This window comes from Streptopelia decaocto (assembly GCF_964273445.1).
Source record: "Streptopelia decaocto genome assembly, chromosome: 5".
NCBI lineage: Eukaryota > Metazoa > Chordata > Aves > Columbiformes > Columbidae > Streptopelia > Streptopelia decaocto.
In genome coordinates, this window is record NC_138659.1 from 45,311,195 (window position 1) to 45,337,538 (window position 26,344).

Here is a 26,344-nt window from a genome sequence, read left to right on the forward strand (position 1 = left end):
TGTAAACCCATGATCTATAGTTTCAGAGTGTTTTTTATTCAAGATATCTTGGCACTGAGATTATAACACTACTTAATGTTACATCTGAAAGGATAAAATCAGACAAAAAGGCCTATTGCCAACCAGCAAAAATACATTTTCTACAAGACTAACTCTGACATTTTCAAGCTTGTGGAATTTTGTTCAAAACAAGATCAGACTGTCAACTGAGCTCTAAAATTTTGCACATGTATGAAACACTCTATCAATCTGCTTATTTCAAATAAATGTACTGAAATAGTACTGTGCTTAAAGAGATTGCTAACTAGCTCCAAACCATTGCAACCACCACTGTAACAGATTGTGTGCCTTTCAGGTTGGTAGCATATGCATCTATGTTTCACTGAGTGATTACAGCCCTTACAGACAACTAATGGCTTAAGAGCTATTAGTTACAACTGAACTTGTCACTTCTCAAGGATTAATCCAACAAATAGTCAGTGATAGCAAAAAGGATGATTTGTCTTCCCTGCTCCCAAATGTGTAGCTGTCATTCTGTAATGAACATACTAATCCGTATCAGTCTAGAAAAAGCTTTGTGTACAGGCTATGCAGTGGTAGCAAAATGTCTTATGCCTAAACCATAAACTTTATTTGAACAAGGAAAGAACGTATATTTCAAGAAGGCATGGGGCATGCAGAGAAATAAGTGTTCAAATATATACGCCAACGTTCACAATTTCTTACAGAATCATTGCCTGACAAATATGTGGGTTTTCTTACAGCTGGCCTGAGCAACCATGTTGTCTTACTCATCTTACGTGCTCACAGCAGTAGCTGCTTTGCTAGTGACTTGCCACGCACTGCGGAAATTTCCAGAAGTTCCCAGGCTAGCTGGTATCCTTGGACTGCCTGGAAGGGATGATCTGAGAGGGCAGCCACCTCTATCAGGTAAGTAAACTTCCTTTTTTCTTTTGCAACAAACCCTTGTCATGAAGGCTGCGTGGATAAAACCAGTTAGCACAGAAGGACATGTGTCCTTGAGAAAGCAGATGTGTTAAACAGAGGAGGCAAAACTGAATGGAGCAAATGGCCAGTTTAATTTTTTTTCTCCTAAAAGATACACCTTCTCTCTCTTCTGGGAGAAGAGGGGAAATGAACAGACTAGCAATACTCAAACATATAATATATTAAATATATATATAGATATATAGATATATCTTTGTCATCCTTTTCCCCTGATTCTCCAAAGGGAATTTCTTCTTCCACAGCAAAAGCTTTTTCTTTTCCTTTCTTTTCTAAGTATGAAAAAAGAAGTTATTTCAGTGTATACAAGTGTGATTAAAAGGCTTATGTCATGTTTCTCTAGTGTTCAAAGATAGTGTCTGCAAAAGTAGTCTGGTAAGAAACACACTTTGTGGAGTAATCTTTCTATGTAGAAATACTTTCTCCAGGTCAATTACCAAGGATAAAGCACCGTCAAAATTACTCATAGATATAACACATTTCAGTTTGAGGTGAAGTTCTTTTTCATCCTGAAGTTCCTAGAATATACATCAATTGGAAGGAAAATTATGCTTCTCTTTTCCAGGTCCCATAGGACCCTCTGGAAACCTGATCTGGCCTCCTAGAAATGGTCTTCCTTGTGTACACGGTGAGAAATGAGAAGGGACCACCATGTCAAAAAACCTGGTGTCCCTGTAATGTTCTGTCAGTCAAATGGACTCTTTTTATTGGGCCAAATATGTCGCTTTTTACTGACTGTAAAGTGCAGTGAGAGTTGCAATATTTTGTGCTTCTACATTGCTATTTGTTTTAGTTGTGAATAATGGGACAAGGTCATGGGAGCACACTAGTAACTTTATTCCACATATAAGACCATGTTACCCATGGAAATTTGTATTTAAAAGTATCTACATTTACACTGAGTTCCCATCTTTAGCAAGCAGTGCTGGATGGAGTGCATTTCACACGATCTATGCAGGAACCCTCCTACCCGTGTTTATGGTTTCCATTGAAATAATAAACCACTGTACAAACACAAAGCATTCACCCAGCAGATTAAAGAGAAAATGGTGTGGTGCCACAGGAGCTGTTCCCTAACTGTTATTATAATAAAAAAAATTCTCTTTGGCAAAGCCATGTTCACAGACATGACAAACATAAGGCTTCAACTTAGAAAAATTTGTTTTCTTCTGTGCAGAGGGTAATTATCAGTATTTCAGAGGGTTGGAGGTCATCTTTTGTTTGCTTTCATATAGGTTAACAACAGCATGGAAATAAATATACAGGGAAAATGTTTATTTTATGCCAGATGACGTTAAAAAATATATTGTGCTCTAGTTAAGTTTTCAAAATTATTAGTTTTATCCAAGATATTGTTCCTATCAGCAGAGCCTAGTTTTGCTTGATTGTATAACTTTTATTTTCATCTGTGTAGGTCTGCGTAATTCTCCGGACACTGAGCTCTATGATATTTTAGTAAATTTGGGAAAAAGACTTTCCAGACTTGAAGGCGGTAATTTTTCATATTTTTAATTAAGCTCACAATCAGTTTTAAGTGCAATAGGCAAAAATAATCATAAAATCATGACTTGCAGGAAAGAAATTGTACTTGAAAATCATACTGTATGACAAAACTCAATTTTCTTATCCAAAGCAGGGGACATCAGGACTAATCTTCCCTGGAGAAGCATATTTGTTCAGGAACACTAATGCTCACTTATTCAAATTTGATTCATTAACAAAAAAATCTGATGTTGCACTTTCCACATGGATTCATGGGAACTCCTCAGCCTTGTAACACTTTGCTAGTATTTTTATCTATCACCAACTAGATTGTTGAAGGTAGTAAATTGTTTTTCTCCTGAGAAGGAATTCAGAAAAATGATCATTTATCTGTTTCACTTGTTCAAATTCATAACAAGTTGATCCTCTTTAGAGAGTACATGGGATAATAGTGGGCTAAAAGTGTATGTAGCACATGTTAGTGAGATATCCTTGTCTTGGAGAATACAATGACAAATGGTCATCCTTTCTATTCCCTCCTCTGTTCTTCTTATTACTTTTAATTTTCTCTTCCTCCCTTGATTTCTCTTTGTTTTCTCATCAATATGCTATAAGAGCTTAAAAAAGTTAACTAGTTTTTTTCTTTTCCTGTTTTAGTGCTTGCTTTGAATGGGAAAATAACAGAAGCAGGAGAGAAAATACTTGCAAGCAATGGGAAGGAAGTTGATTTTGTATCTGCACTAGAATCCTGTAAAAAGGCTGGAGGAACTCTTGCAACTCCCATGAATGAGGAGGAGAATAACGCTGTTTTGAGTATTGTAAAACGGTATAATCGATATGCTTTCTTGGGCATTAAGGAATGTGACACTTCAGGTCAATTTAAGTATATAGATGGCACACCTCTGAATTATACCAAGTGGCACCAATATGAGCCTAATGGCAAAGGGAAAGAAAAATGTGTAGAGATGTACACTGATGGGAGCTGGAATGACAAAAAATGCAACCTGCATCGTCTCACAATCTGTGAATTTTGAAGAATGGCCTTTCAACAACCTTAGAGTATAAAGACAATGAAATATCCAGTGTTGAAGACTTATGCATTTCTGCAATTAGTCTATGTCAGAAAATTTAGAATCAATCATATTATGGTATTCCAAGATTCTGTGATTCTATTTTTGATCCTTAAGAAAATGGCAAATGTGGTAGGTGATTAACTTAATTAAAACATGCTTAATCTGATGTGTTTCTCTCTTTTTGGAGGGTTGGGAATAGTTCAGAATTGATTTTTCATGGCAGACTCTCTCTGTACTTTTGTGAAGATTAGAGGAAAATTCCAAGTTTTGACTTGGAATGTTGTAGAAGACTGAAGTTAAAATTGTCTGTGGTTTCATAATGGAAGTATTTAGTAGTTTCAGCCTTAAAAGAGTTAAGCAGACACTGACTTCACTGGAGCAATTATGGTCTCAGGTTTTGTACGTCTCTTTGCATTATACTGCTTGTATAGTGTCATAATGAAGCATGCACTGATTCATTCAGTAGCCGTATTTAACTTTTGTTTTATAAAAATATTAATGGTACCAGTTAAAATTAATTTTCTTAGTTTCAGAAGCTAGTCTCTATAAAATGTTAAGATAAACCTTGCATTAGATCCATGCAGACATAGAAATACCAAAGATTGCATATAGTTTCTAGAACATCACATTCCCTCGTAGAACTATGACCATTGCAGTGTTAGAAGCTCACCTGTTTTCTCCCAAACCCCTGAACAACCACATACTATTTGGGGCAAGTAGGTAAGATTGGTTTAATCAATTCAAACATGAGCCATTTCTCTGCTGGTGTCACACCAAGCAACCACACGGTCAGACCATGACTCAATCTGCTACGATCGAGAAGCGTCTTTTCACAAAGTATTTTCACTGCTACTCAGTTTGAGCAGCTGAAACAGTCAAGGCTCAGTAAAGTACCACAAGCAGCAAATCCTCACATGCTTACCTTGCAGTGAGGAAGTCTTGGGCCCATCCATTAACATTTTCACACCACTTAAACAGGGACAAGGGAGGGAAGGAAGATCTGGAATTAGAAAACATGCATAAACACTTTTGCTTCATTTAATTCTCTCCTTCTCCTGACATCTGACTCTGTGCAAAGAGCCCATAGGAACCTAGATTTGACCCTGGACCGTGTTGTCCCTTGTCCCTAGCCTGCATTAAGGAAGAGATGGAATCAGTTCACATGGTCATTTCAAGCCCTGTCAAGTAGGAAAGTTTTAGCATCTTCAGATGCAGGAGGTAAAGGGATGGTTTTGGCATTGGAGGATTCATGTCCAGCATTGCAAACAGCGCTCGAGCTAATCTGGGGGTGGGCAGGGACTTTGAAATGGGAAAAGTGCACCCAGTACCATGTTAAATAGATTTCAAGATGTGAACCTGCTTTACAAAATATCTTTCTTTGAGACTTACGACCATAATACAATTTTGGACAATAATTTTGAATGGGAAGGGAATAGATCATGCCATGACAAAAATTCTGGCTCCCAGGTAACTTTAAGAAAAGATAAGGCTAAATTAATATGTTTTCATTTTCCTAGGCTTAGCTATGAACAGCTACACTAAATGTGTTAGAAAGAGTTGAAAGTTTACTTAAAACTACATCCACCTCTTGCATTTTATTTATTAGTATTTTAATGAGTAAACCTTGTTAGTAATTTTTGAGTCTTTCAATCATACAGATTCTTTGTTAGAGCAAGATGATTGCCTGGAAAAAGAAGTTATCATGTTGGGGACACACACACACACAAAATCACGCTACTAACATGATCTTATGATCAGAACCAAATTCACATGTTCATTTACATAGATCTCCAACTGGGTTTGGAGTATCCTGTTCCTCTAGTTCATCAATTACTTATTTCCATCACATTTGGGTTTACAAAATGCCTATACAATTCTCTTGTTTTAAAATTCTTAATGTGTAAAATCTTACAAGTAGCTTAACACAACATAATATGTATCTCTAACTGACTTAATTTTAAAACATCTGGTTTTTATCCAGTTAAGAAAAATAAGATTATTTTTTTCAGTAAAAAGTTAATCCTTATTACAACAATAAGGAAAGCATCTAGGCTACATCTCAGAGTACAATTTTTTTTTCTCCTGAAGCATTACTACTAGGGGCAGAAAAACAAAATGAAACACACACAGGATTCTCAAAAATCTCATTAGATCCAGTCAAATAATTGCTAGGCAGCACTTTCCTCTCTGTGGTTCACACTGAGATCTGTAATATTTCAGGTAATTGAGCCAAACTCCTCAGTTATTTTCATAAAATATCTCCATATAACATCATACTCAGCTCTTCTCTTGCTATGCTCTAGCCGCCCTCCTTGTTCTGTGTCCAAAGCTTCACCATGCCTCATATATAAAACAGAAGACATTACTATCACGGTGATATCTGCCAGTTTCCTGGCTTCTTGTTAAAAACTGTGTCTACATTCTTCTGCATGGACTCTTATGTCCTAACTTTGATGAACTTCAGAAATAAAACAGAAGTCCAGTGTCAACTATCATATGCGGAAGAAATAATATTCCCCAATATTCTACAGACAGGCTTGGAATGCATTTGTACCTCATGGGATTCATAGTGGGTAATTAAAGTCACGGTTAATGTACATAATAGAATGTCACTTGATTTTTCTTTGCAGTTCCACAGAGGAACAGAAAAGTATCCAGAAATAATTATTTTGTTCTTTTAGATGGGTTTGTGTGTGTATGTGTATAACCCTATCAATTTAAACCCTCAAATGCTGTTTAAAACAGTTCTAAGCATTTCAGTCTAATTTTGTGACAGATCCAAATTCCGCATTTGTGTATTGATTTTTTTTTAATGAACACAGACGTCAGGCACAAAGAGAAATAGAATAAATTGTGTCTCTAATCTGTTATTATAGGAGAAATAATTTTGATAAAAATCTTTCCTTAAAAATGCAATGAGCAAAAATAATCCCTGGTGCACAGTGACCAGACAAGGAAAAATACAGGTTAGTCTTTTTTTCTTAATTTATAATAATTTTCTACAGAAATGCAATCTAATTGTAAAATCTTTAATTCCAAAAATAACTTGTTCACTTCTCAAATGCTACAAAAACAGATCTTGAGAATTAAGATCTAGTACAAGTTAAAAGGTCACAAAAATTCAGTTTCTGCTAGAGGAAAAGGATTGCATATAATGTAAGAGAAATTTAATACAATTGTATTACAGTATATTTAACAGTGAATTTTGTCTGGCTATAAAAATTATGGATATTATTTTCAGAGAGAATTCTCTCTGGTCTAGACTGATATCCTCTTTTATAACTATGTAACGTAATTAGTGTTTTAGCTTAGAAATACTATTAGCAATTTTGAGTACTCAAAAACCTCTCCCCCACCCCTGACAATCCCTACAACATGTAAAGAAATTCACCTTTGATTACAGTAAATAAGTGTTTTTCTATGGCTTCCTGATTTTTGTAGAAATTTTATTTAAAAAAAGCAACACCATGGTTCTCGGGAAAATTTAGTTCAACTTCATCATTATATGAACATAGTAACTAGCAGAACATGACATGGGCTGACAGGGCTACCTTATCTTGTATAAATTGTGGCCAGTGCCTCCTTTATTTATTTTTAAAAAATTTTTGAAGCCAAATTTAAAGAATAATTTAATTATTCTTCTCTTTTTTTTTTCCAGAGAAAATAACATATATGGTGGAAAAATACCAGTACTTGATGCTGCAATGTCCTAGCAGTGCTGCAAATACAAAGCAGGGAAAGGTTAATCATACACTTTACATTTATTTGCGGTTTTTCTTCAGAAGAACAATAAGTGCAAATACGAGAAGAAATATTTGCCACCAGGAAATTTGTTGCCAGGTTTTGAAACCACACTGAGAAGTGGCAGAAAGACTAATGGCCCTATTACAACTCTTATGAATCAGAGGAAAACAATGTTCTTGGGAATATTGTGTAATGGTATAACAGACACTTAAGAGACTGTCAGACTGCAAGTGGGTTTTGTTATCAGAAGCTGAAATGTAATGTTATAAAATCATATTAACCTACAGTTATACAAACATACCTGGGTTAAAAGTACAACCAATAGAGGATGCTTGAATATTAGAGTAGCACCTTGGAAATTGATAAGGGCTCTCGGATGTGAGTTCAAGTTCCTGTTAGGAAACCAGGGATTTGCAGAATCGGGCTCAAGGGTGATATGCCAGGTGAAACCCAGAATGAAACTTTCACCCATCTCTGCCCTCATGACTCAGGAGCCAAAAGGAACTGTAGAGCAAGGGTACCTTAACCCTTGGCAAGGCTGCAGCAATGGTAATTACGATATTATAGTAGAAAATAATGTAACCACCTTCTGCAGATTATGGAGGACAGCTGGAGCATATGTGGAGTAATAGCATCATCTGGGTCATAAACATGAGGGTTTATTTTCTCTCGTTAGAATGCTATTTTGCAATTAACAGCTATTGAAGAGATGAGATATCGTCTTCCTTTCTATTTGTTATAAACACAAAACTTTCTTTCTGTGCTTTTCAGCTCAGCTGCACCAAGTGCCAAATCAGAGACATCTAGTGATCTCTACTTGGGTCCTTCACACGTAACATAAGTTGGTGGAACAAGATGGCAGTAGCATTTATGAGCGCTGGTCACACTACCTACAGGTAAAATTAAGACTTTCTGGTCTAAAATGCTGCTCATAGTTAAAAAAGAAAAAAAGCTATCTTAAAGTTTTACTATCCCAGGTGCCCATATCTTGCTGAATTTTTTGCTTCCTGTTTTTAAAACTCAGCAAAAATAGCTTCAGCTCTCCTCTGAGGAGGGGAGACACTAGGTCCCGCATGCTCTGTGTTCTTCCTGATATTCTCAGGCATAAGGGAGCTGTTGGGGACAGTCTGATTTGGAAGAGTAAAGGAAATGCAGAAAGCACAGGACAAGGTGGTAGCCAGGTAAGATGGAAGCAACAGCGGAAAAGCACAAAATCAACGTAAACAGAAATTTTGAGTGGGGTTGAGGCCATTTAAATACAAACTGAGAGAATAAGCAAAGAATTTCCAAGCTTATGTGAGGCGTGACTAGAATGGTGGAGAAAAATCACCCCACAGCTTTCAGGAGGTTAAGTATACAAAGGACAGGCCGACAAATGGAAGGAACATGGAAGGAGCACACCCACTTTCATAAACTGAAATTCAGCTCTAGTGTCTTTATTTCTGGAAGCAGCTAAGAACGTGGTGTTGAGCAACTTTCATCTTTAGCATGTTTTGTATATATTGTGCAACGCTGAACCTGCTCTTGGAATATCTTTCATTTGTTTCACTAGGACTGAAATTATCAAACCTCTTAGTGATAGATGTGGAAACACAGAAAAGAAGTTGCCTCAATACTCAAAAATTCTTTGTCCTTTATCAGATCTATATCCTTGAATCTTGCTGAGCTTCTGTGATATGCAGCTGAAAGTAAGATCAAAAAATAGTTTACAAGTTATGATAGTTATATAGAATATGCTATTAGGCAATCATAAACAAGTGTAGTAGAAATGTAATTATTTTTAAATATCTATTTTAGCTTGCTCCATCTTATCAATATGCTGATGAAAATCAAGAGAAGAAAAGCTTGGCATTTATAAAATCTATATCAGTTCTTCTCAGAAGGAGTCCATGGCACAAGAAAACTTTTGTCTTCCCCCAGGTTTCCCAGGCCATCAGTCAGCATGTGAAACTCACTAATGGAGGCCAAGCCTCATCCCCTTCTCCCACTTGCCCAACCTGCAGTTTCTTCCAGATGCAGCTGAAGTGCTAAAATTGTTCTCACCATGGATGCAAAGGCCCAGGTTCTGCCAGGGACCTTTTCTAGAGCTCACCTGGACCCCAGGTAATGGCTTGTCTCATGTTCTCTGTGTTTATTTTTTCATAAAACAATTAGAAAAACCTCATCCAAAAGAATGTTAAAAGCATTAAGTCAAACACTCAAAAGTTAAGAAATGTGATATTTAACAAGAAACTTTAAACAAAGGTTACTTATGCAAATTTAAAATGGCCATCTTCTGTCAAGGTACATACAACTGGATAGTACTTATTTATTTTTCACATGACTGGTGCCTTTTCCAGGGAACTCAATTAACAATGCTGCAGGGATTAATCAGGTTTCTGTGGGTACACCACCAACGACAAAGGACTCTGCATCAGTTCTTGAGGCAGGTATGAAGGTACAGGTGCAGAATGCCTATGTAGTCTAGGCTTGCTTAGATCCAGTAGCATCCTAGACTAATATGGATACTGCTGACATTCCCCATCTAATCTCAAAGCACCTATTCCTCACTGACTCAGCTGTTAGCCTTGCTGCAGCAGTGGGATGCCATCCTGACACCACAGGGATGATATGACCACAAGTATTTGTTTGAACTGGTGCACAGCCTTTCCTAAAAGTCTCTCTTAGATAGTAACTGCTCTCAGCTGATAATAACTTAAAAGTGCATGGCAATGCATTTCCATTTCAGCAATGCTCTGCATGTTGAGGCCTCTCTACTTACAGGACAGAGCAGCTTTTTCCTTCACTGCAAGGTCACTGTTCTGTCAGATAAAACTGTACTATTTATGTGGTACTGTAAAACTGTAATTTCTTGTGATATAAGTTTCCCCTGAAGTATTCTGTGAGTTACCTATACGCTTCTGTGGTTGTTACCTCTGCACATGCTGCAGATGTACAATTTTCTTTTGGCTTTGCTGCTACAATTATGAGATTCTATTAAGTTACAAAACATCAATAATTATCACTGATAAGTCCTCAGTCAGTGATGAAAATGATGGTGGTGTTCCTGGTGCAAATTATATTTCAGGTGTTTTGTCTTATCTTCAATGACATTTACATTTTAACACATACAGAGCCATTCTGTGGAAGCGTTAGGTATTTCAAATATATATTGAGAAATTGCTTTGTTCTGCTCCAAGGTTGAGTTTTTTTAAACATGTGAAAGTGTTTCTACAAATCAAGAAAGTACCCTCAAATATTTTCCTCACATTTTAAGTGTGTTTACCTCTTCAAGCAAACAACCCCCATATCATTCAACTTAAAGGTCATAAAATTTCTGTTCATATGCAAATTCATATCATATTACATGGTCTTTGTATTTTCTGTAGGTAACAAGATGAATCTCAAGTTACATGCCCTATAAATTAGACCATTTAATGAGACTTATTTAACATAGGAGCTGCTAGGTAAGTAGAACATCCTTGAATAGGTTTCCATTTGAATTATGTTGAATCCTCTTAAACTGTATCACGAACCTTTCATTTTAGATTTTTTTTTGTTTGAACATTTTTATTAAAAAAAAAAAAAAAAAACACACCACCAAACTTCACCTACTTTTACAGGGGATGTGACCTCCGGTGAAAATACTTTAAAAGATGGATGCCATAAGGAAAGAATAAGCGTTAACAATTGTTTCACTCTAAAACAATTGATAAAGCCAGTGTGTTCCAGTTTTTCTTATACTGAATAAAGCAGACAGGTTTATTGCTGCCCTGTAAAACTAAGACTGAAGCTATAGCTTTTTGTATGGAAAAAATGGCATGTATCTGCTAGGGAAAAAAAAGAAAAAGGAGCTTTGAAGGGGATATTGCTCTGTAGCTCAAACTCTTAAGTAGACTAACAGACCAAGTCTTCCAGAATAATATTTTACCTATTTGAAATAACTTAACTTTGCAACTACATTGATGACTTTCATGTCACTGAGGGCAAAACTTATGGTACAGAAAACTTGAAACCCAGACAGCATTATTCTGAAACATTGCCCTTTTTCTTTTTTTTTAAAGACACGATTCTACACTGGAGAGTAAAATAGTCTTATTTACATTTGGCTTTAAATAATGCTGTCTCCACAGTTCCACAAAATCTTAGGAGTAGCTTTTTTCCTGCTTCCATGCTGTGCTCAAGGTAATCCATCAGGAATTCCTCCACTGCCTATTTTTGCACACTTGCCTGAAGCTGGGATAGATGAAGACTTTATATCAGGTACATGCAGTTACCATCTCCACTTTTATCTACACGTACGGTTGTGTTCCATTGTTATGCTTGGTAAACTCAGTGCTATGCTGTATAATCTGATGTGGGTTCTACTTGATAGAAAGTAGAGATCTTTCTGAATTCCTTGGACCAAGGTGCTTAGATCTCTACTACTTAATGACACAATGGTCCAATTCACGGAGGAAAGGATATCACTTCTCATAACACAGGGCACAAGAAACTTGTTTCTAGGTGTTAGGTTAGATCTGCAAGCAAGTGCTTGAACAACCTGAAGGATTCTGTCAACAATCCCTAGACAGTTAAAAAATCAACTAAACCTACTGCACAGGTGCCAGTGTTTTGCCTGGACTGGCTCAATCACTTAGAGAGTGAAGACTAACTCAGTCTGCTCATTCAAGTTTTCCATAAACATCACTGCTCTGCAGGTAGTTCCCAGGAATGGGAACGTACTCCCTATCCTTACACAGATCAATGTGTGAAGAGATCCCCTATTTAAAACACAGCAGTAAACTAAAACAGGTAAGACATTTTTAAAGTTCATATTAATTTCACATTATTACCTCTGCTTTATCTTGAAAGCCAAGATTCAAACTGTAACACAGAGTGCATAACAGCTGGCTTTGTTCACAGATTTCCTGCCACTGGTTGATGATGAAATAGGAGACATTATCCATCAGTTAGAACACTGGATTTCCAGACTTGAAGGAGGTAATTTACTTGCCTTTACTTTGTGCTGTAGCTGGATTAGTGAGCATAAACAAGATGAGCAACAAAATGCCTTCTTATGAAAGGCAGAATTCTCTGTGGTTTTATTGCATTCCATTTATATTTTGTTCATTGGTAGATGGAGGTGTGATAACTCTCAAATGGAGGGGCAGGGGTTTTTCAAAAACTAGTGGGAGACACCTAGTTAACAATTCTGGACTTGGGTGCAAGCAAGGCAGAAATTTATCAGATTAAAATCTCTGCCTATGCAGAAGTGCTCCATGGGCACTTGATGCTCCTATCAGACAAATAAGCCAAACACTAAAAACATACCAAAACAATCATGACTAGATGACATCTAAGATCCTACTCACTTAAGGACTGACATATATCCTTCTATGCTACAAACCATCTCAGAGAGCTTGTGCAGAGTACAGAGACTCAAAAAAATGTTTTCCTCTCCTTTACCTTTTCCTGGGTTTAATTTAAAGTTTCCTCTGAAGTGGAAAACAGCAGGAATTACAACTGGCAGCAAAGTGACCACAAAACAATACATCAGAAATTAACAGCTTTCACTTCATCTTGCAGTCCTCCGCTTGGGAAAGATGGTAATGACATCTGGAGGAAAAATATTTGCTACCAATGAAAAAAAAAAGCTGATTTCTACACTGCATTGAAAAAATGCAAACAGGCTGGAGGGTCTATTGCTACTCCAAGGAACCCAGCTGAGAATTAAGCCATACTGTACTTTGTGAAATGTTTTAATAATTATGCCTCCCTGGGGATAAAGGAATCTCTAATTCCGAGCAAATTCCAGTTGCTGGATGATACACAGCTGAGCTATACTAACTGGCTTTTAAATGAACCTTCTGGCAAAGGGGAAGAGGAGTGTGTGGAGATGTACACTGATGGCACCTGGAATGACAAAATGTGCAACCAGAATCACTTGATTGTCTGTCAGTTTTAGTGCTTCCTCTGCTGCTCTCCAGCAGGCTCCCTGAAATACGCTTGCTTGTCACTTGTTTCTTCATTTGTAGCCAGTGAACTCAGGTAACGAAGCATGAAAAATAAAAGTCACTCTTTCCCAGCCTGACTTGCCTTTTAGACAAATGCCAGCCATCAAGAGGAAATTACTTACAACAAATGTCCATTTTGCCTGTTCTGTTATTCATTGCCCACTGACTTTCTTTATCTGACTGCCTCTGGCTTACTGCTGCTCTGTTAGCCTGCTGACTTATTACAAGAGCAAAAAGTAGATTTCTTGGGCATATACCTAAAGTTATTTGCAGGCACAAGATCTTTCAGCACCCCTTTACCCAGAAGCCTTGACCTATTTGGATCCCTTTCTGTAGGTTTCCTTTACCAAACCTACCCATATAGACACTCCTGCTACCACTGCTGTTGCTCAGCCTGCATTTCTTTGGTCATCTTCACCAATAACAGATCCCCTGACATAATAAGCAGTGCTGCTAGGGTGACACAGAACTATGAGCACAAGAGGGTCTCGCCCACTTTATACTTCCCATGGGAAAGTCTTAGAGTCAGCAGGTCTTTAATCTTCATATAGCAGAAATGTGGTGGCCAGAAGCCACCCGTCCTGAGCCCCTCCAGCAACTCCTAGTCTGTTTCCTGACTCCAAGTGGTAGCAGCACAAGAAGCCCAAGTTCCCATGCCATGTGGGATAAGTGCGGAAGGAACCACACAGGAGCCGACAGCAGTTACAGTGCCCAGGTGGTTTAGGGAGGCTGGCAGAATCATAAAAAAGTCAATTTTTTTAAAACTAGTAGAGATTCAGATACAGTTAATTTGTGGGCACCACAGAGCTGCTTGGTAAACCCTTGTTTGGTGGATGCCTACATTTCTGAAGCAGCCTGTACTCTGCACTCATTGCAGAAGCAGCTCAGAGCCTGCACCCTTCAGCTCAAACTACAGGATTAAGACAAAGCTTTCTGAACAATGTCATTACTGGAGTCCAATCACCCAACGAAGCTGAGTATTCCCAAGGTCAGATTCATAATTGTGCAGTATAAAAGGCATATCCAGAGATGTCTATGACTTTTTTGCTTTCCTCTGAGACAGTTGCCTTCGACATAGCTTAGGCAATGAAGGCTCTGCATAGACTCCATGACTGTTTGAGAATCTCAGCATGTTTCCATATATATACATCTAAATACCTGGCTGTCCGTCACACTCACGTGCACTTTATTAGTTCCAGCTTGGTCATGGAGAGCTGAGCAAGGAAACATCTAGCTCTAGAGCCAGACCATGCTCTCTCTGATGAGGAGACAAAACAGTTCAAGTATGAAGGTAACTGGGGAGGGAAGGCAAGCTCACAGCTGGTATGAATGCAGGGGCCAGCAAAGAGGGTGCTCGGAGCCCCATAGCCATGCACATTGCTGTCATTCCAGAACAGCAACTGGCCATAGACAGCATTCCTCCACAGACTTAAATTCAATTACTCATATATTTTGAGTACACGTTCTCACCACCTATTCTGTGACAAGGCATGGATCTTCCTGGCCTCTGTTCAACCTTCTGCCTGATGTCATGGCCTGTAAATCACTCTTGTTGTTATTCTCTGCAAACAAAGCAAATTATCTTACAGGTATTGGGATAATTAATACAGTAGGGCAAATGTCAAAACAAGATATGTTTCTGCTTCAACAATTTGGTGCCTGCAGGTGGTCTACCTCCACAGGTTACTTAATTATTCCCTGCAACAATATTCAAATCCTTCATCACAATAGTGAGTACTACATAGCACCATGTTTTCTTGTTCTACAAGCTGTAAAGTTATCCTAACATATGCAAAGAAAAAAATTTGTAAACAAACTCAGCTTATCCAACACATCTCTTCAGTGCATAAGCAGATCTACAACCTGTTAAGTAATGCCTTATTTCTTGACAACATAACCAAAACACACTACTGAATTCTATATCCTGTAAGGTGTAGGTAGACTGTTATGTTGCTGTGTTACCTAGTTGCAACAGCTACACAGAGGGGAAATGAGGACTCAGGAATCCATAGGCACTGTTTCACTTTCAAGCTCTATTCTTATTCTTACAAATGTTTTACAGTTCACCAGTATCTGCCTGCACCCATCAGCTCACCCACCCACAGTTTTCAGCCTTGCGTGACTCCTCTTGTGAAACTCCACCACAAGCAAAAGGAAACAGGAACACAGGCATCCCCTCCTGCAGTAGTTTTCCACTCGCTGTATTCCTTCCAATAAAGTTTAGGAAGTTTGCAATTATTAACATCAGCCTGAGAATGAAGCTGGGTGCCCAAAAATAATTTAAAGCCGTGGTAAGTTTTCCTATTTTATCCTGCTTATCTCCAGGGGGTTACAGAGTTATTTCAAAAATAGAGCTAGTTGCAAGTGTGTGAAAGAAAGCGGCTGCCTTCAGCATCAGCCTAATGAATATGGGCCACAGCAGAAATATTCCTCCACCACTCCACGTTTGGGCATTTTTCCCTGTGGACTCCCAGGGAAAAGGGTAAGGGACTTAATGTGTCACTCACAGCTATCTATGCTAGCCCCATTCAGACACTCTAGCTGCTTGTAGTACTTGATGAGGACCTAAAACTTCAAATAAAGCAAATATTTCTCACCCTGCCTGAAGCCGCTCTCTCCAGCAACCCTGCCAAGAGCAGGCAGGTCTGGAACCCAGGAGTCTTGGTCTGATAAGCAGATTTGTTCAGCATTTGGGCACCTAATCTTTTTTTCCTGAATCTGAATGAGAGGGAAGCAAAGCGTCCTCTGATTTGTAGAAGGACAGGATTCCTCACAGCTGGCAACTGTTTACTTCAAAGTTGTTTTCCAAAATATTTATGAACTTATTTTAAAAGCATAATCTACCCTATCCTAACCTTAAATACTAGTTGTGCCTCATAAGACTGCCACAATTTTCCCTGTATCTACCAGTACTCATGCAGGTACTGGCCCACCCAGCTTGCTCGCTAACTGTGTGGTGTTGTTCAATTTTCAGCCAAAGGAGAGCACTGTTTCCAAAGGTGAGAGTAATAACACCACCACCCATATTATGTAAAATTAAATCTTATTAATCTTAAGAGTTAGTAGAAAACAGGAGAAGCAGATTTCTTAGAAAGAAAATTTAAAAGGGACTTGGTTTTGGTAGGTTCAGTGAAATATTAATGTCAAATATCAAGAGAGAAGTTGCATGTCAAGTTTGGAAGAAAAAGTGTTACTGATTCTGCCTACCGATTCAGTGGAAGATAATATATTTTTTCCCCCAAGCAAATGTTCAGAAAATTGGTTTTATTTCTATAAAAATTATTCTTAACAATTATTTTATGCAAAAACACCCTAGCTCATATTTTCTGTGTTTTGTAAGAGTTTAACAAACCTGTTGCTAGTTAGGTGACCCTGAGGTCTAAAGGGACATTCTTGAATTCTGAACTTTGTTTTGAGTAGGTGCAAACATACACACACCCCTTTGGATATATTCATTCCAAGACAGATAATTACACAAACTCCACTATCCCCACAAATGGTTTTTTAACCCAGGCTGCAGTCTGGCCTTCACATCTTTGCTTGTCATCAGCCAAGTTCTCAATGGAGTACCGTGCACAGATTAAAGGGCTACTTCTCAGGGACTGTGCAATGCCACCTCCACAACAGCATGGAGCAGAGCCTGAGCTGGCTTAACAAAGCCTCTGAAAAGGTTTTATGTGCTTTTTATTCCATATAAAAGGCACTGCATCAGCCTGGCTGTAGCCCTGATTTTGCAAATATTTAAATAAAACTAAGCTTGTAAGTAGCAAGTGTTGAAGGTAGTTGGAAGAGAGTTTTGTGTATGGACCCCTTGGATCTGCAATAACCTTTGGGGCATCAGCCTTCATGGTCTGAAGGCTGCATGTGCTACTCATTAAGTAACTCAGATTCTGAGCAGTTATTATTATTAGATTTACATTAATGAGTAAATAAAATCATTTACAAGGAAAGGCCAAGTGGTTTCCTGAAAAAAGAAAAAAAAAAAGACCATATTTTTTCACTACAAGTGACTGTCTCCTAAAGCAGCTTGTGGATGTGTGAAGAGCCAGCTCTTGTTTTGCTGATCCTGAGCAAACTGTGATCAAGGCAGAATGGCTTCACCCTTTCTTTGGGAAGGATTGTTCCACTTTAAGAGCACCAAGTGGGAGGTGATATAGGCACCACTGTACAAACAAGTACCTGTGCAGGCTGCTGCGCTCACCTGAGCCTTGCATAGCTGAGGGGACACTGCCCTCACCCTCCCTGGTTTGTCTGGCAGGTTGGACACCTCTAACACACGCTCTGGCTGCCCAACATCAGAGGATGGACACCCAAACAAAGTGACCCAATTTTATCTGCAAGACATCTTGAGGACACTGAGAAGGTAAGAGTGGACAGAAAAGAGCTGAATGCCTACAAGGCCACACAGGCTTTAGAGAAAGCCAGAACTTATTTCAGGTAGACAAGTTGAGAAAAATGCAAACATGCAACTGAAATTCAACTGTTTGCTGGCCTTTCTACAAAAATAAAGGGATAACTAATTTGGTTAAGAGGTTGTCAGCAGGGAAGAGATGAAGAGGAAAATATGTCTGGAAGTGCAGTGCATAATGCAATCCTTTATTTTAATTTTTAAATTAGCAGACCTTCAGCTTTCATAAGTTTATTCAAAAGTGTTTAAAGTCCAAATATTTCACAACAGGAAATGTCTATTTGCCTCATAGATGTATATAACCTCTCTCTGCAACACATTCAAGAGTCAGAAAACTAAGGCATATGCCAGGAACTCTAAGATAACACATAAAGCCACCTTATTAGACAAAATAAAAAAATCAGAATTTACATGTCCAGAAAAAAAGTGATTTGTACATACTTCAGCAGCAGAGAAACACTTCTGTTCCATTTTAACTTTCATTGTAGTCACCTGCTTACTTTGGAAGTAGATGAAACATAATGCAACTAGAGGCATGATCAGCAAAATCCTGCCAGCAGTGTGTTATACTACTTTTGCACTATTAAATATGATCTGTCTTCATCATACCTTTCTTTTTAATGGCTTCTCCCAAATTTTGTACATCTGATCTCTGCACCCAAACTTCATATTGTTTTTAAAATTCTTTAAGCTAGATTTGCATTCTGTAGTGACTTCACTCACAGAAAGGTAAATATACACAGGCTTTACTTAAAAGTAATCAGAATAAACTACAGCATGGTTTATAAAGGCTAAAATCCTTTTGAAAATGAATACTGAAATATTTATAATTAGCACTTCATTCAGTTGTTAGTTGTAGAAGAGATATAATAAAAGCAAATTCAGTGATATTTCTTTTAATATTTTATGATTCTGGGAGTTTTCATAGCACTTTAATTTGAAAGATTTGGCCCTCTAGAGATCAAAGCGGTGTTACTATATCTTTCTGAGGTTTTACACATTTGAAACACAAACCTTCCTCTGTGACACTAAAGTCGTGAATTTGATTTCAGGTTTTTACAGGAGTTTTAAGTGACAGTTTTAATTTGCAGTATAGCTGTCTGTTGATCATCACCCTCTTTTTGAGTCAGTTACTGTGCAAGAAATCCAGGTCTCAGAACTTTTCACATTTCTACTCTTTGCTACCTCTTCTTGTAACAGTCACAGAAGTGCACAGGAATTCACCTTCCTGCAGTTGCACACTGCTACAAGGCACACTATGAGACATCACAGCATCAATGACCTCTTCAGAAAACTAGTCTAGACATGTGTAATTGTCTTTAAATGTTAATAGGAAGTTGGTAGTTATGTTAGCAAATAAGTACACAGCAAGACTTGTTTTCCCCACTTGAAGGCCAAAGATTTAAATCACTGAGAGGAACGGGAAATGAAACAAGTTCATTACTGTTGCTAGTTTAGCCCTTTTGACTTGTTCTTCCACTAAAATGAGAACATGCCTGGGATAAGACGTGTTCACACCTCTGCAAAATGGGAAGTGTTCTGCAGCTCCAGTTGTGCTAAAGCAACAGAGTTGATCTGTGTATCTAGCGGGGCAGCTCTCACATCTAGGTAATAAAACCCCTCCCCACATAAAGCCTGATAAGCCCTGTTTGTATAACATACTGGAAATTCAATATTACATATCTGCCTTTATCTGATACACTTAATCAGCATAATTTAGTGGAATTGTTGACCTGCTAAAAATACCCAAAGTGATTATATAAAGAGACAACTAATATTCAGTCTTTAACATTTTAGATTTATGGTTTTGTTTTGTACTATTGATTATGGGTTTTCATCCAATCTGACTGTATTAATCTCCACCAGGAAAACTAGTGATTGAATGCTGTCACTTGATTAGATAAAGATGAGTCTGTGATTAAGATGTTCCTCAAAGTGCCAATACAACTACATTATGTAGAAGTTGTTTTGTACTGTCTCCTCTAGCTTCAGTCCATTTCAGTAATAATGAAAATCCAAGCTTACACTGAAGAGGATCCTGCCTTTGGGGATAGAGAAGGAAAAGGGAAGGATTGATTCTTACTTAAATATTACTGAATAGTACAATGAATGGCCTAGAGCTCTTGTAGAAAACTTATCTGGTTGATTGGTCTTCTTTAAAGATACAATCATTTTTTTTTTATGTAAGAATAACTTTTCTTATGCCTCCTCCTCCTCCCCTCAATATGGAATGTGGAAGAGGCTAAACAAGTTGTGATTAATTGACAAGATACATGATAAACACTAGTGCCCTGCTACCAGCTTCAGTGACAGCAGCAAATCCAAGCCTCCCAGTATGTGTTTCCAGACAGGTTTTTCAAATGATACTTCTGGGATCCATGTGCCTTCATTTGTCAGGATGTTCTTGCCTAAAAGAACATCTGGGTTAGAACCTGGTGCTGTTGCCAAGAGTTTCAAGTAGCACTAGAAACAAAAAATCTTACAACAGCCCACCCAGCACAGAATTAAACACCAAATTCACCTGTCTGGACATTAGTCAAGGGTCTAATTTCCTTTATGTGCTTCCATAAATACTCAGACACACAAGCCTGTAAGTGTCAGTCTAAGGCATGTTTACGCTGGCTTTACAAATATTTAGTAGCAAGGTTTTTACTCAGTAAGAAGGGTCCTGAGTAGTTCACTAGTGGGGAATTTGTTCTGTTGCAGACAGAGGTTCTCATCTGCCTAAAGTCATCTAACTCCACAAATCACTCCAGAGTCATGTGATTACACAAAATCATTTCTTTCCAGAAGAATGTAAATACTGGTGTAAAGCTGAAATGCTATTAAGAGAGATTAAGGAATTGCAACTTTTCTGTTGGAACTGAAGATGAGGGAAGGCAAACAGTCTTTACTCACATTTCTTGTTTGCTTCCAACCGAGTCCTTTGCACAGATGTTTTCTGACATTAAGTGTTGTAGTTACTAATCAGAATATCCTAATGGAAACAGGAGAAAACTCACTCATTTCACTGATATGAAACAGGCCTTGCAGACTTTGATCCATTCTTCCTTTTAGTGGCTTCACTTACAAATTTACTAGGATCACAAAGTATTGTTTAAAACTGTTTTTTCTGTTCCCAGAGGTTAGCCAGCAGTACCAGATTTATGACCTTTCCAGACAGATAGGAAAAAAATATTACATGATAGTCAATTACTCTGAAGTTTGGAGGAGGACAAATTTCACAAATAGGTGTCAATTCTAAGACAAGTTCATCTTTCTGCCCCATGTAAAACATCTTCAGAGGAAGAAGTGAGAGCATGTAACGGACTGGGAGGCCACAGCCACCCACAAGCATCTTGCTCAGGGACCTTCTCATGTTACAATGACCCCTATAAGATTCACAAGGCTGTCTTAAAGCTCTACACTTCTGTAGACTGCAAGTCAGCCTTGCTTTGTATAACACTATTGCTATCTTCAGCATTTTGCTTCATGATACATTGAAGAATTATAGTTTTCCCCTCGAGTTGTGATAGGGGGATAAATACATCTGGGTTTTCATAAGGTTTTCCTTTTCCCTACTATTAGCTCTCTAAAATTAAAAGATATTCATGAGTAACTTAGAGGAAAAAAATGCAAGAGTAGCAGAGGAAAAGAACTGACTTTTTAACATAGTTTTATTACAGTAGAATCAAAGGTTGCATTCAATCCATCAGTGCCTGCAGCAGGCAGAACAACTCTTAAACAGTTTCAGCTGGTGGGGAAAGTTTGGGGTAGATTCATTGCAGGGCAGAAGCCACAAGGCAGCTGTCTCAGCTGCACCCCTCCCATCCCCTTCACTGGAAGAGAGCAGCCCACACCAGTGAGTAAATCATCCCATCTGCCTACATGTGGTTTTGCTTTTTCCTAATAATCAAAGGTTAAGCTACAAATCAAATAGTTAAACAATATTTTCTGGCTTTTTGACATTTCAGCAGGCTGCAAGCTGGCAGATAAGTACATCAGCTAAATATACTATAGTGCAAGTCTCTTGTTTCCTGCTTATACAGTCTTCCACAAGTGTGCCATGATCTTAAAGATATAACAATTCATAAATGGATCTATGCTAAGATAAGGGCAGCAATGAAGTTATCCACAATCTAAGACATACATTCTTACAAGGCCTACATTAGATTGCATTAAACATATATAGTTCATGAAGCACACCAGCTTTATGTAACAAGGTTACAATGGAGGGTATAAGGATAGAATTGTGATTTTTCTAAGAAAGGATTCTGTCCACTGTGCTAAAATGACCCCTTCTTCAGTGCCCAAAAAGGTTTCCCATCAACTATAGTTCAAAATCAAACTAATTTGTGTAGCTTCAGGCAAATCTTAAACAAAACACTGGAAATAGAAGGTATAACCAGGAATCACACCTCTCTAATAGGCCTCTTTTTTCCTCTCTCCAAATTCCTGCATTATTGTATAATTCTCTAAAGAAGTAATTTATTGCATTCTATTGGTTGCTTTCAGCTCCAGTCCTTGTGGAGGCCTTTACTCTTCTACCCAGTCGTTAAGCTTAGGGATAGATCTAGAGAATCCTTCACTGCAAAATATTTTGTGGTATAAACACCAGATTTTATACGCTCACACATTTACTGATGGGAATTGTAGTTAAGATAGAGAACTTTTAAAAGCTCCAGTGACAGTGTGTAGTTATTCTGAAAGAAATACCACTGCTTTCGTATTTCTAGAGCTATGTTTTCTTTGACCACTATTTTGATTCATTCATACCCTCCCATAATCAAACCTTCAAGGTTTCAAAAGTTGGCAGGGATACCGGGTGTTTGGAAAGATTATTTTACCACATATAGCCTGTGTGCAAACACTGTCAGTGTGAGAAACACCTTGTTAACTGAGCAGCAGTCCCAGGTCTTTTACAGCTGTGCTGACTGAAACAGACAAGCAGCATTTAGCAGGGTCATTGAGTCATGGTCTCCAACTGATTGCACAGCACTGCAGTTTAGCAGACTTGCTTGTCAGCACCTGTTTCTATTTGGGATTGATTCAGTTGTCATGAATGCACATTATTTATGATGTATCTGACTGAAAATTATGTAATATAGAAATACTGATGTATGACGTGACCCTCTTGCCATATAGGCATCATTATGAAGAGTTGCTGATTTATTCAGTACCCAAAAGACCAAAGCGAGATGCATGTGCACCCCTGGGCTATGCAGCTCTCACTCACAAGCCCTAAGCCTTAAAACATAAGAATGTGAGTGCAGGGAAAATGCAGATTAGGTAGGTGAAGGGCAAATTAATAGTTTGGGGACATGATATAAGACCTACTACTATCAGTTACTAGACATCAGCAGCTTTTCTAGTTTAAGCCAATGTAGTCAACAGCTCTGACAGGCAAACAAGGCCCTTGGCAAATTAACTGCTGCTCTTTACAGCCTTGACTCTTGGAGCTGTCTCTGCACCTCATAGACCTTCCCATCACCTCCCAATTGCTTTTGCAATATCACCCCCACCATTATCTTCTGACTGCAATGCATTTCAGCTCCTCAGAAGGGCCAAGGCAGACTATTTCTTACACAGCATGGTATATAGTTCAGGTGAAGATCACTGGAAGTTTGCTTTGTGGCAGTTTAACTGGTGTGACCTTCCCTTTACAGTCAGGATTTAAGGAAAGGTGTAATGCTCTGCTCTCATCCTCAACAGACTGGGCTGCTGAGGGAGCAGTGGGCGCTCTCACTGATTTTTTTCCCTTAGCCAGATGCTGGTGAGGGATTAATAGAGCAGAAAACAGAAACGGGGATTTCCCGTGCAAACTATAGCTGAATAACTGCTTGTCCAAACAGGGGAATTGCAGCAAACTGAAAGCAGAATGAGGAAGAGAATGAAAGAACAGAAAGAATTTAAATAAAAGCTGGAGAAGGAAACAAAAGTAGCAACAACAAGAGGTTAATAGAAAGTGCCTGAAAGAGAAAAAGGCAAGAACAAGAGACCACAAAGCAAGTCAGAAATTAAGATACATAAAGGAATTTATTGATGGACAAAGAAAATAGAATTAGAGTACAAGAGGCTCACATCTGATATCCCCAGTGCAGCAGCTGTGTGCAGCACAAGGCAGCCCCCTGAGCACAAACTTCCCTTCCCCACAGCTGCCACCCCTGGTGTGAACAGCCTCACACTTATCTTCATCCAGCCACTGAGGAGAAGAAAAATTCAAGAGTGCCACAGGAAAGGTCAGCATATCACATAGATTAACAAGCTCCAGAGCACAGCCCCCATCAGTCAGAGCTGCAGGTCTGAGCAGATGAAGACCAAGCAAAAGCAGCAGCTGTTTTGTAGCTCAGAGGACACCCAACAGAAACGCAGCTGGCTGCATGGAACAAACCTGGTGGGCAGCATTCCGGCACCAATCCTGCCACAGGTATGTGTTTTAGGTGGTAGTAGCTGTGAGTATGCTCCAGGCTCTGAGCTATAGGAGCTTCGTCCACATCCTCCATACTTTTCCCCAGTTTGCAAGATTTGATATTGATCTGAAGTATAAAACACCACACAACCTTGAGAGAGCTGAGGATTCTGAGAGGTCTCAGCACTGCTGCAAGGCAGACACTGACCCTGACTGGGCAAGCACAACTAAATCTGGAAAACATATTTTGCACTGTCAAAGTGTCTCAAAAAAAAGCTGAAGGGGTACCTCAATAGCAAGAAGAGAAGGTAACATACAAGAAAGGATTGGACCAGAGAGCCAAGGTCTGACTGAAGAGCAGTCTAGTTCAGTTAGCAGCCAAGAGACACGCCATCTAGAGCCTGCCTTAGAAATAGCTAGCCTTCTTTAAGAAATATCATTATCTAAACCCTCCAGGATTTGTTATCAGACATCTGCCGCTTCTCTTCACAGGCCAGAGGAAAAAAACTCTGAACTGAGGGCAATTTTAACATTGTTAAGGCATGTATAAAGTTAGTAGCAACTTGCTAGTTTCCCCATATGCACTCACATTCTTTTTCTCTCTCCAAACAAGCATATTCTATTAACCCTGTTTCAGTCTTCTCTTTCTCTCAAAGGTCAGGATTTAGTGACAGAAACCCACTATACCACTCCCTCTGAAAAGCAATGGACAAACCTGAAATCTCTTCTGGTGAAATCTAGGCCAAATTCCCTGGCTGAAGACAGCAGTGCAGCCTCTCAGGAAACCTCCTTACCAGAAGTGTGCAAGGGGAAGAAGTTATGGGGTGAAAAAACCCTTCTTAGCCCCTGCCCACCACCTTTTATGCATTCACTCTCCTCATGGCTTCATTACGGCTTTCAGGTGTGTGGCTCCTGTGCTGAAGAATTGCATTGAGCCCTTGATTAACTAGGACACACCTGTTAATAGTCCTGGCTCTTTGTCTCAATACCAACATGATTTAATTCCTTCCTAACTAGTCTACTCTTTCTTTTTCTGTTTTGTAAAAATGAAAACTTACGACTTAATAGCTCTGCTTCTGCTCTGCACATACTCCCCAGTGCCTGGCTGCTAAAGCTCCCTGCATCTTGAGCTCATGCTTATTTGATTAAAACATTTCAAATAGAAATCAGTTTTCAGCAGATTTAACAGTTCCTTTAGAATGCATCTATAGTCATTCTCAAAGTACATAATTCTTTACTGAGCATCCATTGAAGTTCTCTGGCAAGCAAAAAGTTTATAAAGCTTACTTTATAGGGAAAAATAGATAAAATATGCAATCTAATGGTGGATAACTTACCGTTCTCCCTTCTTTCCATTGTATCCTTTTACTCTCAGCTCTAGCTTTCATATATGTCAGTGTAATAATAATTTTGTGTAATGATGTGGGAGGGGAGGACCTTAAAAAAGAAATAAAGAGAAGGTGACAAACGCCCAAGTGTCAGGAACAGAATTTCAAGGCAGACATGGGGTATTACACCAGAATCAGCAACTGCAACCGAGCCAAAAGAGAAAGGCAAGCTGGTGATCCACCAAGGCTCTTGTGGGGACAGAGGGAGAGCAAGCAGGAGCTCTTTCAGGGCCTCCAGCTGGAGAAAATGGGTTTGTTCTTCAGGATTAGAAATTAATGGGCAAAAGAGTCTGACATCCCTATGCTGAGTAAGACAAGCACATCTATACAGTCACAATGCCTTTTTGCAAGAAAGTCATGCAGTGTATTTTTTGCTTTACAGCTTCAGACTTCTGACATGGAGGAAATCATAGTGGAGACAGTCCTTGCCCCATGGGAGATACTGCTGGTCATTTTTGCTGCAGTGCTGATAATGAGTTTTCTCATGTTGCTGCCTCCCGCTGCGGTGGTGATCTGGAGAATGAAGCACGTTCCGCAGATCTCGCTGCATGGCTCGGTGTGAGCCAGCCCTGGTCTGAGCTGTAGCACCATCGGTCCCTTGGACGGATGGTTCAGAATGATAACACCCCTTGGGATCATACTTGTTGCCCAGGATCCATGCAAAACAGATATGTTTCCCAGCCTATTGTAGCTAACTTCCCATGAAGAGAGAATAGGTGTAATTTTGCCTTCAGGTGTTACAGTTCTCAACACTTTGCCTTCCATTTTTTGGCTACGTTATAATTACTGTTCTGGGCTTAGTTCCTAGACTGACTACTTCTCTTGCATTATGATGAAGACTGAAAGAGAAGCAAGCATAATACAGCATTGTATTCCTGTAC

At 38.8% G+C, this 26,344-nt stretch overlaps 2 protein-coding genes and 1 long non-coding RNA gene across 3 annotated transcripts; all 3 read left to right on the forward strand.

Annotated features, from left to right (window-relative positions):
- Window positions 1-779: 779 nt before the first annotated feature.
- Window positions 780-3,523, forward strand: LOC309440495 (pulmonary surfactant-associated protein A-like; the record flags this gene model as incomplete). Its single annotated transcript, XM_082054183.1, has 4 exons — window positions 780-930; window positions 1,571-1,633; window positions 2,420-2,497; window positions 3,145-3,523. The coding sequence occupies 4 exons, from the start codon at window positions 780-782 to the stop codon at window positions 3,519-3,521; spliced, it is 669 nt and encodes a 222-aa protein (XP_081910309.1). The 3' UTR covers window positions 3,522-3,523.
- A 7,878-nt stretch (window positions 3,524-11,401) lies between these two features.
- LOC309440496 (pulmonary surfactant-associated protein A-like) lies at window positions 11,402-13,230 on the forward strand (the record flags this gene model as incomplete). The annotated part of the gene is given in 5 exon segments (XM_082054184.1): window positions 11,402-11,546; window positions 12,189-12,266; window positions 12,852-12,907; window positions 12,910-12,996; window positions 13,000-13,230. Coding segments are annotated over 5 exon segments (597 nt in total).
- A 2,201-nt stretch (window positions 13,231-15,431) lies between these two features.
- Window positions 15,432-25,868, forward strand: LOC309440086. Its single transcript, XR_014184113.1, has 3 exons — window positions 15,432-15,570; window positions 17,538-17,642; window positions 25,846-25,868. It is a non-coding gene; the product is annotated as an uncharacterized lncRNA (long non-coding RNA).
- Window positions 25,869-26,344: the final 476 nt, after the last annotated feature.